The 17,612-nt window shown below is 32.5% G+C and overlaps 1 protein-coding gene across 1 annotated transcript; it reads right to left on the bottom strand.

Moving 5' to 3' along the window:
* Nucleotides 1-3,784: 3,784 nt before the first annotated feature.
* On the bottom strand, nucleotides 3,785-14,433 carry LOC139521544 (uncharacterized). The gene is made up of 6 exons (XM_071315020.1): nucleotides 13,497-14,433; nucleotides 11,890-11,988; nucleotides 10,108-10,209; nucleotides 8,560-8,694; nucleotides 6,033-6,058; nucleotides 3,785-3,959 (listed from the first exon to the last, which is right to left on the bottom strand). Exons 1-6 carry the CDS (start codon nucleotides 14,430-14,432, stop codon nucleotides 3,785-3,787), a joined length of 1,473 nt encoding a protein of 490 aa, XP_071171121.1. The 5' UTR covers nucleotide 14,433.
* Nucleotides 14,434-17,612: the final 3,179 nt, after the last annotated feature.

Genomic DNA, 17,612 nt, shown 5'->3' with positions numbered 1-17,612 from the left:
TCACACCTTTGTCATAATGCATTGTGTGTGAATACAGACCATATTGTTTTAGAACCTCGGGAGATTAACAATCAAAGAAAAATATGTGTAGCTTCACACCAATGCACCACACATATTGTGCATGGCACAAACTATACTAACTGCATGCTGAATCTGAAATTGTGGTTTGTTATTATTTTGTAGTAAACATGCCTTGCACATTTTACCTCCACATTAATCATTTCTAAAAATACAAGTTTTTAACACAAGTAAAAAACGAAAATGGGAAAAAAGCCCACCCTCATACCCCCAAGACACTGAAACAAACATGGCAAACATGTTTATGCAAGATTATAAGCTCAGTCAAACATTTATGTGGTTTTTTTCGCCAGTGTTTACTAATTTTTACAGTGCAAGGGGAGTAACTCTTGATGGTTTCATTACTGTGTCAGAAAACTGGGTCATTCAATCAACAGCTGATCAAAGGCAGTAAACATGCGGTAGAGAACTAAATGAAAGTGAAACATAGAGACAAATCAATGAACAAAGTATGACAGTCATTAATTTAATAAGACAACAAAAAACAAAATAAATAAAAACAGAAAGAAACAAAAATCCAAATATAACTTCGAGTTACAAAGACAAACTGTGAATGACCCAATGTTGTAATATTGATTTTACATGGTTTTATTTTGTTTATAATTTTATTTCTGTCATTGTATGTACTGTGGTTGGATATTGGGAGATTTGAAGTGGTCTTTTTGTCTGATACAAAGTTTATTTCAGTGTCTTGGACCATTATCCCATTTTCATAACAAACTAAAAATAAACAAACTTTTTAATTTAAAAAAAACACAACTAACTCATATCATGCTCATATATTCCTGAAAAAGTGTTTGTTTTAATATATTGTAAGATGTTTAGTATTCTCTGTAAATAAATAAATAAATAAATAACTAAATATGCTTCCTGAAAGGCTGAAAGAAAACCATATTGTGTAACCTTTTAATATAAATGTTAATCTGGCCAAGAACTACAACCTGGCTGTGGAACGAATTCTTTCGGACTTGAATTCTGACATAGCTTTGGTTCTAACTGATGTTTTTTATATCCACTAATCAACCTGTTTCGCACTCTCTTGTTTAACAAGAAATCGATAGCCTGTTTTTTGCGAGCTTTTAACCTGTTTAATTTGACACGTAAACTTTTTTGATATGCACAATCATATATTTCACGTTTACGTATTTTTTTCAGAGCCACTACAGCACGAGACTCTCTACCCAGACCACAACCTACAGCTTTTAGTGTCTTAGCCAATGCAACATCCCGTTTATTATTGACTTTCAAGACTGCTGCAGATGCACGGCCTAAGGCATTGCGAGAAAAATTCTTATTCTTTGGTAAGTATGTAGAAATTGTCCTATTGACGGACTCACACTTATTAGTATTGCTGAAAAATTGCATCTGATTTAATGCGGTCTGAGACAGTTTCATTTCTAACAATGATTCTATTAATAATTTGTCAGTCTTATTTGGTTTCAAAGACCCATTTTGTAAACCATGACTGCTAAGGTTAATAGATTTGTACCACCAACTAGTTTTTATACCACCATTACATAGTGTTATGCTCCATCTACACGTATCGCTACAATTACCACTATAACAATTCACGACAGACTTAACAATGCGTGGCAAACATTTTGAAATTTGTTGTCGGTCACCATTATATTTTGCAAATAAACATTTCATTATACCATGCGAACGTAATTTTAAATCATTGGCAAAAGCTATTTTAATATCATTCCTCTGAGCCTTTGTAGCTCCAGGGAACATACCGACACTAAATTTTGCTCGCAATACCTCACGGAACTGACTTTGACCCCGGTGTATAGTATCTGCCAGTCTATTTACTGACCATAAAGGGTCAAATATTTCTTGCATGGCTTCTTGTAAACCTTGTACACTTTTTGCATCCCCATCAGTAGTACAATAGTCCACAAGTAAATCAAGTTTAGCAATTTTTTTACCTATTTCATACCCAAGATCCTTCTCACTCAAAGGATCATGCCTATTTGTATTTGATGTGCAGTACTCGTGATTAGGACATTCAATGTCATAACCTTTACCGCGTAACCATGCACCAACCCAGCAAAGTTTGTTTACAAGGTGAAAACCAATGATATCATGATTGTCAGTTTCATTTTCACAGGCAATACCAATAACTTGTGATGCATTTTGTCCCATTTTATGCCTACTTTTTATATGCACACTCTGATAGGTACCATCCATTTGCAATTTTATAGGACTATTTTTATTTAACCCTAAGGTTTCATTTCTCTTTCTGAAACTCTCAACCACTTGTTCGGTTTCATTTTCAGCAAGTTTAACAACCTTGTCACAAACAGTATTTGTTATTCTCTGCATTGTTCCTTTTGACATAGGAGGAATACATGAACTAGTTAAAAGTAGTCGCGCGCTATCATTACCAATATTACAGTTTATCACGCCAGTCTGAAACCCATAGTTAATTGTAGCACTCTTGCGACCAGCACGTCCTGTGTCAATTTCTCTAAATAATTTATATTTTTCTGAAATAAATTTACAATTGGTACACTTCATTTTCCAAATCCAACCAAGACCCCATTGAGTCTCTTGTACCAGTTCAAAATGTGGAACAACACACTTTGGACTTTTATTTAAATGACATATTATAAGACTATTGATCATTAAAATATTCAGATCTCTATCTACTGTTCTATTTTCAGTACTTTTATCCTCTAGATATTCATCTAAATAATCATCTGACAATTTATGCGGTCTTAGTAGTTTGACTGCAGTCGCACATTTTTCAGTTTGGGGGGCTACATAAGATTTTTTATCGTAACTCTCTTTTGAGTACAGCTTGAATTCCTTTTCTGTAAGGCGGGGTAACCAGACAGATTCTGTGGTGTTTTTAGGTGCCAAATCTGTAGCGGAATTAGATAATTTAAGTTTAGGTGGTGCAGGTGAAACTTGCATAGATAATTGTTTTAAAACCTGTGTAGATGGAGGTGTAGATGGAGCTGTAGATGGAGCAACACCATTATTAACACCACAACCTTGATCTGTTGTTAGGGGTACAAAACGCAATAGATGGGCTTGGTTACCAACCTTATATTGGTTTCTTTTCCTTTTCCCTTTCATTATTGAATAAATACACACTCTGTTATGTTTGTACAATTCTAAATTATGACACCATAAAGTCATGACGTCACAAAAGCGATGACGTCACAATGTTATCTTTACCAAAGAAAAGCACCATTTTTCCCTATTTGAACACTCACACAAAAAGAACTCTAAAATGGTTATTGCTTGATGGATTTTAAAACTAAAACCTGTTTTAGAATGGTCTGTGAATGATCTTAACAGTTATAAAAAAATAAAAATGTTCAATTCCTTATTTGAAAGAAACAAATATCAAAAACATTATTTTCTGAGTGAAAAAATCCTTAAATCTACCTTATTTACAGTAAAAAACACAATATTTTCATGCTTTATCATCTAAACATGATGATTTTAATAAAGTCAGTAAGGTAATGAAGGTTTGTTGAATGGCACTTTAAGCTATGAAAAGTCTTAATTAATGTCTAAATTGTGGATTGATAACATATGGATTTTGTGCTTTTTTTCTACTAAAAGATATAAGGAACAGTAATAAGCATGCTTACTTAAAAATACTAAAAATTAACTTATTTTATTTCAGATGCGGAAAAAAACTTCACAGAATTGTTCGAAAAGGTCTACCGAAGGAATTCATACTGCAATACTAGTGGAATCTGACATTTGCTGATCTAATATGGGTCAGGATCCCTAATAGACCTTGAGATGAGGAACCAGTATCCAGTTTCTGCCTGTAGAGAGTAAACTGGTCCCGTATTGGTGTAGGCATAGATGGTATTGAGTTTAAAACTTCTTTCGTCATGTCTTGAAGCTTGAACCAACTATACAAAAAGTGAACACACAAATGTTAGAGTAGTGGCTAGCGAAAAGAACCTTATACAAGTCACCAATTATTATTGTTTCAGATAAAGTATTTGTAAGTAATGAAGTAGATATTTTTAGTAGATTAGATGATAATTCGTTTATATGCGCCATATTTTAGAAAGCTTTTCGATTATTTTAGTCTCTTCTCAACATGTCGTATATCCTGCATGAATGCGAAATTCAATTATGTGTGTATATATATGATGTAAAAAATATTTTCTACATATGGGTCAGGATCCCTAATAGACCTTGAGATGAGGAACTCAGATGACGTAATTAAAAAACAATATTAGTCCGCCATACAATTGTGGATGCTGTGATTTTAAAAATGGACATTAATGAACAATAAGAACTGTTTTATAGAGCTGATGTGATGAGAAAAGAAATATGTAGATTTGACCTGAAATAAATTATTAGAAAGGACAATTTTTTTATTGAGTTTTATGATCAAATTTTTGGGATTATTTCATGTGGAGAGTGACATTTTTCACCATCTTCCGGGGTCCAGCAATTTGCGAAAAAAGTAATCTCACTTGCCACCCCGAAAATTTAACCAGACATGTATAAATGTATCAGCTTCGATATGAGCCATCATACATGTTCAAGTAAACGATATGGACTGAGCAATGGAGGAAAACGTTACCATTGTCGCCTATGGAGAATTAATTAAAAAAGTTGACCCATATACATATTGCCCATATCTAGGATGGTCATTGGATGTGTGTATTGATTGATATTTAAGTCTAGGATACATGATTATATAATCAGTTATCAGTTGTAATTGGCTTTGAACTAGTTCCCAGTAAGTACAAGTACCCTAAGATATGTACTTCCTGTCTATTTTTTGTTTAAAGGGATATACCCATATAAAAGCCCTCCCACGTCCCACCTGTGTTTTTATTATCTATATTTCTGCTTTGTATTAATCTGGTGAATTGAGCCTTTTTCACCTTATTTTAAGTTTCATCTTATGTTGAACTGCTACACCACTGTCGGTTATGGTGAGTGTTGGTGACTTCAAATATGTTTAACACCGCCATATTATATATGTGACTGTCTCATGTCAGAAGTTCAGTGGTTGATAATTCCTGACTGATATATTTGTGTTTTGTAAATGGTTTTGTTATAAGTTGGGTCATTATTTTTTTTTAATTGAATTGATACATAATATATTTAGTTGAGACCTTTAAAAGTCGACTATACAATAAGTATTTTTTCTCATTGTTGCAGGCAAAACGGTTGCCTTCAATTGCTTACATCCACTATATTTTGAATTTTAATGGATATATATTTGTCTTATATGCAATCATAACACTTCTCCTTTTTTTTGATTTATTGAATGACATAATCAACAAAAAAGGATCGATCGGACAATTAATGATATTTGCTTCTTTGTATTCTGGGATTATTTTATCAAATCATTTATTTATTGTCGAACTATAACTAAGTCGAAAACTGCAAAACATTCCTCCAATTTTGTGTCTTACTGGTATCGCATTTCAGCTTTATAAATTGAATGCTATATAATGCTCCTCTGGCTGTTAAACGTTTTGGTAGTTTTAAAAGAAACAAATTTTAGCATAAACCTGATATCTTCAATGATCTTTTACACACTTCTGATCTCGTCAGTTTGACTGGAAAGTCACAGATAGAGTGTTTACTTGTATGCCAGTGGCTATCTTTTTTTCCAAGGTTTTAGTTGAATGATTTTTATTTGATATTTAAAATCAACCTAAAAGTACTTTCCAGACTTAGACTTTCGGTAGAAAAACATTAAAACGAAAATATATCTTTAAAAGGACAACCAATTGATGTCTGTTTTTAATTATTCGATGCGTGCCGTACATTTTGCGTTTATCTGGATGGACCCTATATTGGTTTGTATAAATATTGAAAGACATTTTGCAAGCCTCTGTTTGATATACTGGTAGATAATTTACGATTGTTTACACGTGTACTTTGATAGATTTAGAACGTTGAAGTTTCTCATACGTACTTATTTCGGCACATTATCAAATAGATGTACTTACTCTCTGCAAAAAATTATTTCCCCTTTCTAAAATAAAATAAATCTATTTTATTATGCCTATTTTGTAAATTATACAACATGATAAACTGAAAGAGAGCGACAAAATCATACAAATCACATCAGAATTACCATAATTAGAAAGTTACACATTAAGGTTATAATTTCTTTTTTGGTGGAATGGTCAGTGCATTTTACATCGAAATTTCGTTTACGTTAAATACATGAATAATGATGATACCAGAAGTGGTTAACGACATAGTCTGACTATAAAGTCCTCTCATGGTCGGCTCGGTACCAGAAAGCGTTTGGTGAGCGTTTACAAAATATTATGCGTGACGATGGAAAGTTGGAAAAAACGGCTGCCATTTTGGTTTGGTGAGATCTTCTTCGTATGTTGATTATTTTGGTGTTATTGACTGCCTTCACAACGTCTGCTTTCACGATTAGGTTGTTCGGCCTGACAGCCCGCTTACCACGACGATGACGTACTGGGCTATGAGTGTCGGACATATAATTAACGATGACAAGAATCATTATAAGGGACAAAGTTGTAAGACAGTAAAATAACGGTTTATTATCTAACTCCTAGGATACAGGCCCTCGGACGCCCGTAACACTCTCCCATCCATAATGGGTTTGGTGTGTATGCTGAACGGTTATTTACGGAGACAACAACGTACATGTACTGTATAGCGTTGGTAACAGTTAGGTTTCTGTCTACGAAAGTAGTAAGTCGGTGGTCCATCTATTATTAAATCAACAGCCTAGACTTAGGGTAAAGAGGAGTAGACCAAGCACGTCCGTGCAGTTGTAATGTCTGAGAAGTGAATGATTGTATGGATTGAATGGATTGAATTGAAATACATAAATAGTGCCTTGCAACATCACTAGTGGAGTCAAATAGTGTGACGAATAAACAACCAACCAGTTAAACATTTTTAACCTTTTCAAATATTTTCCAGACCAAGTGGATTCTGATGCATACTTATTTGCAGATGATACCAAGATCGTTAGAATAATAAAAACCCAGAATGACAAATAAATTCAACAAGAAGATCTTAACAAGATGGAATCCTGGAGGTGACAAATGGCTAATCACATTTCACCCGGAAAAATTTAAATATATGAAAATAAGAAAGAAATCTAATAGCACTGACCATCTACCAAAATATAGGCTACTAAATCATCCAATAGCACAAGTTCAAGAGAAAAAAGATATAGGAGTCCCTATCGACTCAGAACTCACCTTTGAAAACCACATAAGTGAAAAAGTAAACAAGGCCAACTCCATATTTGCAGTTCTTCGAATAACATTTAAATACTTGGGAATCGAGACATTCATGCCATTATACAAAACCATGGTTAGAACCCAACTAGACTATGCCAGCTCAGTCTGGTCCCCATACAAGAAAAAAGATATCGACAAAATAGAAGGAGTCCAAAGAAGACCAACATTATCTTATAGGAGAATAAGAGGAGATATGATTCAAACCTTGAAAACAATGAATGGATACTACGACAAAGAAGTAAGCTCATTTTTAAGAAAGGCTGGCGATTCTGAACAAAGATATAGTAGCAGGAACAACAGTATTAAGTCATTCATCAAAGATTCCAATCCAATATCCGTAAACACTCTTTCTCTGTTAGAATTGCTAAAACCTGGAACAAACAACCAGATAAAATAAAAAAGTCACCATATATAAATGCCTTTAAAACCGATTAGACAAATATTGGTCAGACGAAGAGATATATTATAATGACTACGGAGCAGAAATATTCGGAAGTCATGGACAAAACTGTATTAGTAAAACATTAAATTATGAGTCTGGTAAAGAGGATTCGTGGGGGATCCTGTACTGGAAATCAACTATAAGTAACTATAAGTAAGTAAATTGTTTCCGGTAAAACTGTACTTCGTTTTCAACTATAGATGCTTTATAAATTTTCACATACAAATAAACATTGTAGAATTTTAATCACTCATTGACAAATATTTTTTGTCGATTGTTATATAACGTTCGTGAAATGGCACCCAATTGATATGTTTGTCATCTTAAAAAAATGAAAAATACAAGCTGTGAATACCTGTATACTTAACTTGAGAACTGAATGGGTTTTATTTTGGAAATTCATTGGAGGTGCAAAAGCGTTGACCGAAGTACATTTTGTATGAAGCGATTCATTCTAAAAATGTGCGCACGGTCAGCGCTTTTACAACCCTATGAAATTACTAAAAGAAGCATGATCACTATCACGTTTTTCTTTTATTTACCTGTGCACTTTATTGTGGAAACGTACATATGTTATCATATATGTTGCAATTAGTGCAATTCATTAAAATGAAGAATAACGCGAGACTGCTGTTAGCCGATGAAAATAACGTATAATAATAAAACATACATGTAATTATATGAACAGAAATATACAGATACGACGACTTGGGATAAAATATCTATTTCTCTTTCTTAAAAAACGGTTTCGTCGGTATAAAAATGTTCTACAGGTCAATTTTATTAGTGTGTACTTACATTCAAATTAATTCCAAATGGATCATCTTTTTCCATAAGACTTAAACTCTTACTCATCAAGTCAGCTTCATATTCAACCACAGACCCATATAATTGTTCACAAGATCTGTTCTGTGTTCTGTATTTATCAAGACTCTATAAAATAGAAGCGAAATATACCAGAGGGTCGTCATCTTCGCTAGCCAAGGGTTACGATCCACGTCCTTCGTAACCTATGACTAGCGAAGATGGAGGGACATTAAAACTCATATATTGAAGAAAATAAATACTGACAACTAAAAAATAAAAAAGACAAAAAGACATGTTATAGTACACAAACACAACATAGAATACTAAATACTGAGAAGCACGACCCCCACTAAAACTGGAGGTGGCCACAGGTGCTCCATGTAAGCAGATCCTCCTCGACCTGCTGTACCCGTCGTGTCGTTCATATCATTTCAAAGACGATAATACGTCCAATTCGGTAGGTCACAATCGGGAAAAGGGGACGGGTTTGTAAAATAATATTATTTTACATATATTACATATATATACGTCTAAATATGTGATAAACTTACGACACATGCTCTTCATTAGATAACATATAGTTATACGGGTAACACCATAATTAGTATATACTTCATCTCAAATTTAGCCCAACAATTCCAGATCTACAAATTTGCGTTAGTAAATTATTGTTTTCCCCTCAGTGGGATTTAAACCATTGCATCTGAGACATCGTGACAACACCACCAGCACTGTGTCGAGCCCCCTAGACAACTCGACCAACTAGGCTATATAAAGATATAGCTTTCTTTAGTCTAGTAATGCTTTCCTCGTCGGCTATTATGATAAAATATATATTACATTCCTTCTTTTATATATTAACTGAGACCATTGCGTAACATGTAAAACATTCAAAATTGCAATCGCTTTATATTTTGAAAAAAATATATATTAAGCACATGTGTTTAGCATTTACTTTGTTCAGGTTTTTTAGATCAAATCTATATACGATGCATGCCAAAGATAAAAGACATTTCAAAGAGCATAATATATATTTTCTTCCTTAACAAACGGTCTCGTCGGTAGTTCAAGTTCAGATACATTGTTTATATTTTGTCACTCAAAAGCCAACGTGTCAATCATTACTAAATTGACATTTAGGATGTTTCAGAATCTAAAGGATGTATGTTTCATATCTTTTTCTTGAAATTGACAAATCTGGGGAATGTTATACTTGGATATATGGCACACAAAACTATTCACATTTAAAACTTCAATTCTATTTTTGTAGTGAAACTAAACTCTGTTCCATCGCGTTACGTTAACGCAATATTTCCTTTTAACTTAGTGTTGAATATATGCTTTCCCGATTATTTTCAAAGGAAACACTACATTTTCACTACCCTTTTATAGACAGTCAATGTCGTCAAACACAACCCTCGTCATTTTCTGAAACAATTTTTCGTCCCGAAATTTGGTTGCAATTATTTATACAAAAAAAAACTCTTTCCCCAATCCCCCCTCCCCCCAAAAAAATAGAAATAATGACCAATACCTTACCGTATCTATATTTTCCAGAACTGTCTGTTCCTCCTCAATTAGTAAATGATAGAAGGATGCAAATTCCTGACGAATTCTGTCTTTCTGAATCAGTGCTTGCAACTACAAGAGATATCTAAATCTTACAATGATTACATGCACTAACCAGATGCTCCGCAGGGCGTAGCTTTATACGACCGCAGAGGTTGAACCCTGAACGGTTGGGGCAAGTATGGACACAACATGCAAGCTGGATTCAGCTCTAAATTTGGATTGTGATTAAATAGTTGACACAGCATAGGTTTCTGACACAGAATGAATGTGTTCTAATGAACTTAAAATTTTTGTTTTCTCTTAGAGCAATTCACTATGCTGTTGAATATTAATCCTCTCAAAAAAATGTTTGAAGAAATTTTCTTTTTTATTTATGAAATTTCAAATGAGAAAAATTGTTGTTTTCTCTTAGAGCAATTCACTATGCTGTTGAATATTAATCCTCTCAAAAAAATGTTTGAAGAAATTTTCTTTTTTATTTATGAAATTTCAAATGAGAAAAATTTCCCTTTTTGGTCCCTTTTTGGCCCCTAATTCCTATACTGTTGGGACCTAAACTCCCAAAATCAATACCAACCTTCCTTTTGTAGTCATTAACATTGTGTTTAAATTTCATTGATTTCTATTTACTTAAACTAAAGTTATCGTGCGAAAACCAAGAATAATGCTTATTTGGGCGCTTTTTTTGGCCCCTAATTCCTAAACTGTTGAAACCAAAACTCCCAAAATCAATCCCAACCGTTCTTTTGTGGTCATAAACCTTGTGTCAAAATTTCATAGATTTCTATTAACTTAAACTAAAGTTATAGTGCGAAAACCAAGAAAATGCTTATTTGGGCCCTTTTTGGCCCCTAATTCCTAAAATGTTGGGACCAAAACTCCCAAAATCAATACCAACCTTCCTTTTGTGGTCATAAACCTTGTGTTAAAATTTCATAGATTTCCATTCACTTTTACTAAAGTTAGAGTGCGAAAACTAAAAGTATTCGGACGACGACGACGACGCCAACGTGATAGCAATATACGACGAAAATTTTTTCAAATTTTGCGGTCGTATAAAAATGGCAAAGAAATATAATTCTGTTGAATTAAAAAAGATTAAAAGGCATATAAGATCGTCACATCATTTTCAACAATATATTATATAACAAACGAGTCTCACATTTAGTGATAAGTGATTTCAAAAGACGTTTATTTCAATTCAGATGAAATAGTTAATTTAGATATACATATGACTATGTGGAAATGTATTACTAACACTACGCCCGAAGCTCTTTTGTATATTTACATTTCTCAGGAACCAATTATAAAAAACCGTTGGATCCCTGCTTTGGCATCTGTAATGTTAATTAACTTAGCAAAGAATAAAATCTACCTCGAAACCCACTAGACGAGATTGTCAGATAAACCACAATGAACCATGAGTGCTAAATTTGCTTTTTCAAAATTAGCTCAACAATCTATTTTTCAAATAAATTCATGAATATCCGAAAAGTATTATCCTAATAGTATAAACACCTTGGTTATTTGGAAAGGTACACATAGTTTGCAAAATAAATGTACCAAGCTGGAAGAGATGTTAAAAGTTGGAGCCATGTGCAATATATAGAATTGAAAGTTGAAACGTTGAATGTGTCAAAGGGATAATAACCCAGCCAAAGGGTAGAATACCCTGAGGCTCATGTCATCAATGGGTCTTTAAAGCAGATAAAAAAAATTACTTAAATGCCTTTCTATTTTCTCACTTACCTCCGTTTGTTGTTCATTTCGTTGCAAAACTCTGATTGCTTGATCCAGCGTACTTAAACAAATGTTACTTTCCTTCTCAATTTTTTGACTTTGAACTTCCTAAAAATAAATATTTTTTTGTATATTTTAAATCAAGCGTTTTACTTTGTAGTTTTATTTCATTTTTTAAGGGGGTAACAAATCTTCTTTTATAAGGCAATGTTGTTCACTTTGTATTACTCGATACGCGTCAAAGGGATTACACAATTATGAATTTGAAAAGTTTAGTAAAATAAATTCCACAAAATCACATAAAATATTTCATATCTAAATTCTACAACTTGAGCATGTTGAGCAGGAAAAAATAAAATGAACATTTAAAATATTTAAACTTTCCTACTTATGCCACACATACCACTTACTTACATAGATAACAACACTAAAATTGTTTGTTGATTTTATACTAAATTCTGTACTTTGCATTAATTAAGAATTTAGGGATATCATTCAAAAGGTCTAAAATTTACCTCACTAAACTAATATATATTCATGTGAATTGTTCTTAACTTTATCTGTTTATATTTTAGGTCGCAAACAGGTGGCTGTAAATGTATTTGGTATGGAAATGCTATAGAACTCTCAAGGACGCAAATCTATAAACGAAGATGCCTCTCTAATCAATTTCTGTTCAATATTGCAATTTTAGTGAAAAGCAATTCAGCTGCCCTTGTAAAGTAGACAATGTTGGTGATTAAATTATTTACAATATATACGCATCCGATGCTTCGATATGCCAGTTGCAAAATGAAACCGTGTTCCTATGCACTTGTATCAAACAGACATGGTCGACGATTAAACATTTCAATTAAGTTAACTTTGACGGGTTGTTTCAAATATTTAATTTTACAAAAGCAAAATAGTGAAATAATATTTCGCTTATAGTAGTCCGTTTCTTTCAATTTTGTTAAAATAAGCTCAAAACCATCGTTGATTAGTCGATAATTCAACTTTATTTGAATCCGTTCGATTTCGGCGTTACATTGTAGGTGGACATTGGTTGATCATGTTCAAATGGAGAAAGGAAAAGAAGGTCAACATTGAAAAGTGAAACAAATGAGCCACAAGCACAAGGTAAAAACATGTTATTCAATGATTCGATTAATACATTTATTTAATCTTTGAAATAAAATCCAACAACAGATCTAGAACAATCGTATGACAACACGTGCTTGTCTGTCTATTTATGTTTATATCAAATTAATGTCTATATCGGGTCATTAAACCATGATAATTGACAATTTTCGGTTACAAGTAATTAGATGTAGTCTGATACTGGTCTAAAATACGAAATACTGAAAAATGAGTCCATAAATTGTAACTGGGTTTCTTTTTATAATATAGATACTTGCTGATTATTATGCTTTAAATCAAATATGAGAATTTGAGTCAAATTTTTGAAATGAATTTGACAGTTATTGCAACTTTCGTTTATTTCTTATTCGTCTTACAAAAATGCAGTATTAGATTATGGTGTCCCAGTTCATATATCAGTCATTAAAATTTAGAGAGATACGATATTACTCAAGTGTGCAACTGAATTTTATAAAAATGCCATAAAATTTACTGACCTTCGTTCGATTAACATGCTCTTCAATTGTCGTCACAACATGACTAATGCAAGTTCTGCTTAATACAAAGTTTACACATTTTTCGCATTTCAATATTCCACACGTATGGCACCAATACTTGACAACTTCATTGTGTGTGCAGCAATAAATAAAACCATCGGGAGATTGTACAACATGCAACTGCTGTGGATTGGGTACTTTTGACGATTTTTTTCTTCTAAACTTCTTTCGATTTGTTAATTGATCCGCGTCTCGTTTAAAAAAGAATGAAAATAATGGTGTTTCAGGCGGTTTTATTGGTTCAACCTCTGTCACTGTCACTTGTTGGCAGTCATAACTTGAGCCCTCGTCAAAGAATTTTGCTGAAGCACACTTGATTTTGCAAGTTTGCTCACCTTCGTTTCTTTCAATAGAAGCTGAGCTATTCATACTTTGCCTTGGATGCACTGTTGTGAAATTGGTGCTTTCAAAAGATTCATGCTGTCCATCTGATAAGGTTTTTATCTTGTCATTTCTATCTACTGATTCTTCTAAAGAGAGATCACTACTTCCTACATCAGTATCATAATAATTCTCAGACACAATAGTTTCTCTTTCAACTTCATCTTCTTTAGCTGTATTCTGTTTATCAATGCTTTGTAATAGTTCGGAAGAGTCAACGCTAGATTCAACACACGAATCTTCTTTCAACGATTTAATAAGAAAATCTATTTCTTTTTCTTTTCCCTCCGTTTTATTCAGTTTTGTGTCTTTAACATTGACATGATCTCTGTCTGATACTGTAGCTATAGGGTTACCTTTAGCATTTCTAATATCGCTTTGCAAAATGTTGCTTTCTGTAAGTGAATCATTTTTCAAACCACCATCAACGTTGTTGTCCGACAACTCCTCATCAGATGTCTCTGTGTCCGGTGATAAATTATTTTCTTCGGCCATTCCACCTGTTAAAATGATGGTGTGAGTAAATTAAATGAAATCTTGCTTGGTCTTAATTTGTTGGATCTTAATTTGTTAGATCTTAATGTTTGTGTACGAAAAATGAATTTTACTCAAATTACAAAGCTCTGTAAGAGTATTCGAACTCATCAAATGTATATGTTTATACATATTATAAGGTTGTCTCCAATAATATGGTTTAATGAAATAAGATTTAACACCTTGATTTATATAAGTGAGTCAATTACTTCTAGAAAAATCAGAGTAACGTCAAGATTATATAGCTCAATTATGACTACTAAGTTTTTTAATATTTTAATTAGTAATACTGTCTTGTAAATGACTGGTATTGGTTAACATAGGTAATATTGTAAACACAAAATTTGAACCATAATTCAATAGCTTGAACATTTATTTAAATTACTTATTTGGATGTAAGAATCTGGCTTCAGACAATCAAACCGGAGTATAAAATGTTTTTGTGCATATAGTTAGTTGATATAGCTATGAATGACATAAAAAGGAATTAGGCTAAACTTTTCGTCTTCTATATATGTTTAGTGCTAGTTTGATTTTCAAAATATATATAGTGAAAAACTACCTGAGACCGCTTAAATGACAGTGAGACACTCTGGTCTTTCATTGTCCATAAAATTGAATGATCTTTAAGATTATGTATATATATATTATAGTGAAGATTGAGATATTAGAACGATCTAGCCTACGATATTGGCCCTCTTTCCTTTATTTAGTTTGAATATTTACTCAATCGATTTTTTAAAATTTCTTTTTGGAAGGTTTTACCCCTTGATAGGCAACCCTCCTCCGTTACGTTCATTTAAATATAATGATCAACAGTGACTGTCATTACAGAAATGATGAGCTAGACAAGATCAACAAATAATTCAAGATGACAAAATTCACCAATGGACTCAGGATTACAAAATGCATACTCCTTGAATGACGACACTAAAACCTGCTTTTTGCATTATAGGGACACTAATTATTACAGATGGAGAGAAGTTTCATAAATAGCAAAAATTTGAGGGGGAAATACAAATTTATTGTTTAACCTTATATTTTGATATTAAAAAGAAAAGATAAGTTTTAAACAGCAAAAATTAGCATTCAAGACAAAATCTTTTATAATAAACCCATTGGAATGAAATTGTAAGATTAATTTACTTCTAACAGAATTGTTGCACCTGAGTGAGGGTAGTAAGCGTCAAATTGAGTTAACATTTTACCGTGATTCGTCAAAATATCCTTATCGTGATTCGTCAGAGGTCTCAAATAATTATCGTTATCGTCATTTTTGGAAATAGATTTTTTTAAATTTCTTTTTGGAAGGTTTTACCCCTTGATAGGCAACCCTCCTCCGTTACGTTCATTTAAATATAATGATCAACAGTGACTGTCATTACAGAAATGGTGAGCTAGACAAGATCAACAAATAATTCAAGATGACAAAATTCACCGATGGACTCAGGATTATAAAATGCATACTCCTTGAATGACGACACTAAAACCTGCTTTTTGCATTATAGGGACACTAATTATTATAGATGGAGAGAAGTTTCATAAATAGCAAAAATGTGAGGGGAAAATTCAAATTTATTGTTTAACCTTATATTTTGATATTAAAAAGAAAAGATAAGTTTTAAACAGCAAAAATTGGCATTCAAGACAAAATCTTTTATAATAAACCCATTGGAATGAAATTGTAAGATTAATTTACTTCTAACAGAATTGTTGCACCTGAGTGAGGGTAGTAAGCGTCAAATTGGGTTAACATTTTACCGTGATTCGTCAAAATATCCTTATCGTGATTCGTCAGAGGTCTCAAATAATTATCGTTATCGTCATTTTTGGAAAAAAAATAATGTGATCGTCAAAATCAGTCGATGTGTTTATCGTTTAAAAGAAAGTGTACATTTTATCGTCATACACCAAAAATTACTGTTAACGTCATTTGGCAAGAACTTTTATCGTTATTCGTCATGAAGGTACCCCCCTCGAATCACAATTTAAAGTAAAGACATTTTTTTCTGCTTTTTTATTTTAAAAACTATGAAAGATCAGTTGAATATTATAACTTGATCCAGCCAAATTATCAGATTTTAAACCCATTGTCAATTCACCAACACAAATACATACATGTACTATTATTATCGTATGCAAAATGCATTGGACGTGTAACATGGACTCCTAGGGAGCCGCTAGTCACTTAAATATATATATAAATACGTCACATAATTTGTATGCCTTAAAGTATTGACACATTTGATAAAAGGTTTAGAACTACACCGATATTTGAATCGATATTATGTTACAATGATTTAAAAAAAAACAATGTCATACATTACAACCTCCTTTATATATATAGTTAGTGTGTATAACATGTACGAGGGTCAAGATGGGGTGCCTTTATTTCTGTTTTCTTTGATTTTTAAGCGGGTAATTTTTCTCTATTCTTTATAATCTATATATATGGAAGTTTTTAACGGGCCATAGTCAAGGTCGTTAAAAACTTGCATATATATATAGATTATAATGGATTATAATCTATTCTGTATGTTTAAACGCGGCCTATTTTTTTCTCTATTTTTTTGCTTTTTGGCATAATGTTTGGTATCTCATGTACATGATTTTATACTGTTTCATCCATGTAAACAAAAATTAATACTCTGCAAATGTATATACATTTGTACTTATCATGAATGTTTTGTGTTTGTAAACATTGTACTGAAAATATATGAGTATCAAATTGTAGATATCCAAAGTATGAGTATTGATTGGTTTTGACACGTTCAATATGTAAAAATGTATCAGGCTCTGTTGACACTGTTGGTGTTTCTTTTCAAACAAGTACGCTGGCTTTTTTGGTGTTTTTTTTTAGGTGAAACTCATCTCGTATACATTAATAGTTCTTGGTCCTTATTCAATCCCAAACACAACCATATTTAAATTTTATCATCACATTTGTTGTTTTATACAAACACAAGTTCTTACCTCACTAGGCAGTACATGTATATATCTGACTCCTTCATGTAATTGTGAAAATGAAAGTGAAAGTAGAATGAATTTGGAAATATTTCCCGAGAATGATCTATGGAACGCCACAGCTGCCTTATGGTAACGGTTATCATATCAAGAAGGGTAGAGATATATATCATGAAA

Source organism: Mytilus edulis, chromosome 4 (assembly GCF_963676685.1).
Source record: "Mytilus edulis chromosome 4, xbMytEdul2.2, whole genome shotgun sequence".
Taxonomy (NCBI): Eukaryota; Metazoa; Mollusca; class Bivalvia; order Mytilida; family Mytilidae; genus Mytilus; species Mytilus edulis.
This window is presented reverse-complemented; position numbering and strand designations above follow the sequence as displayed.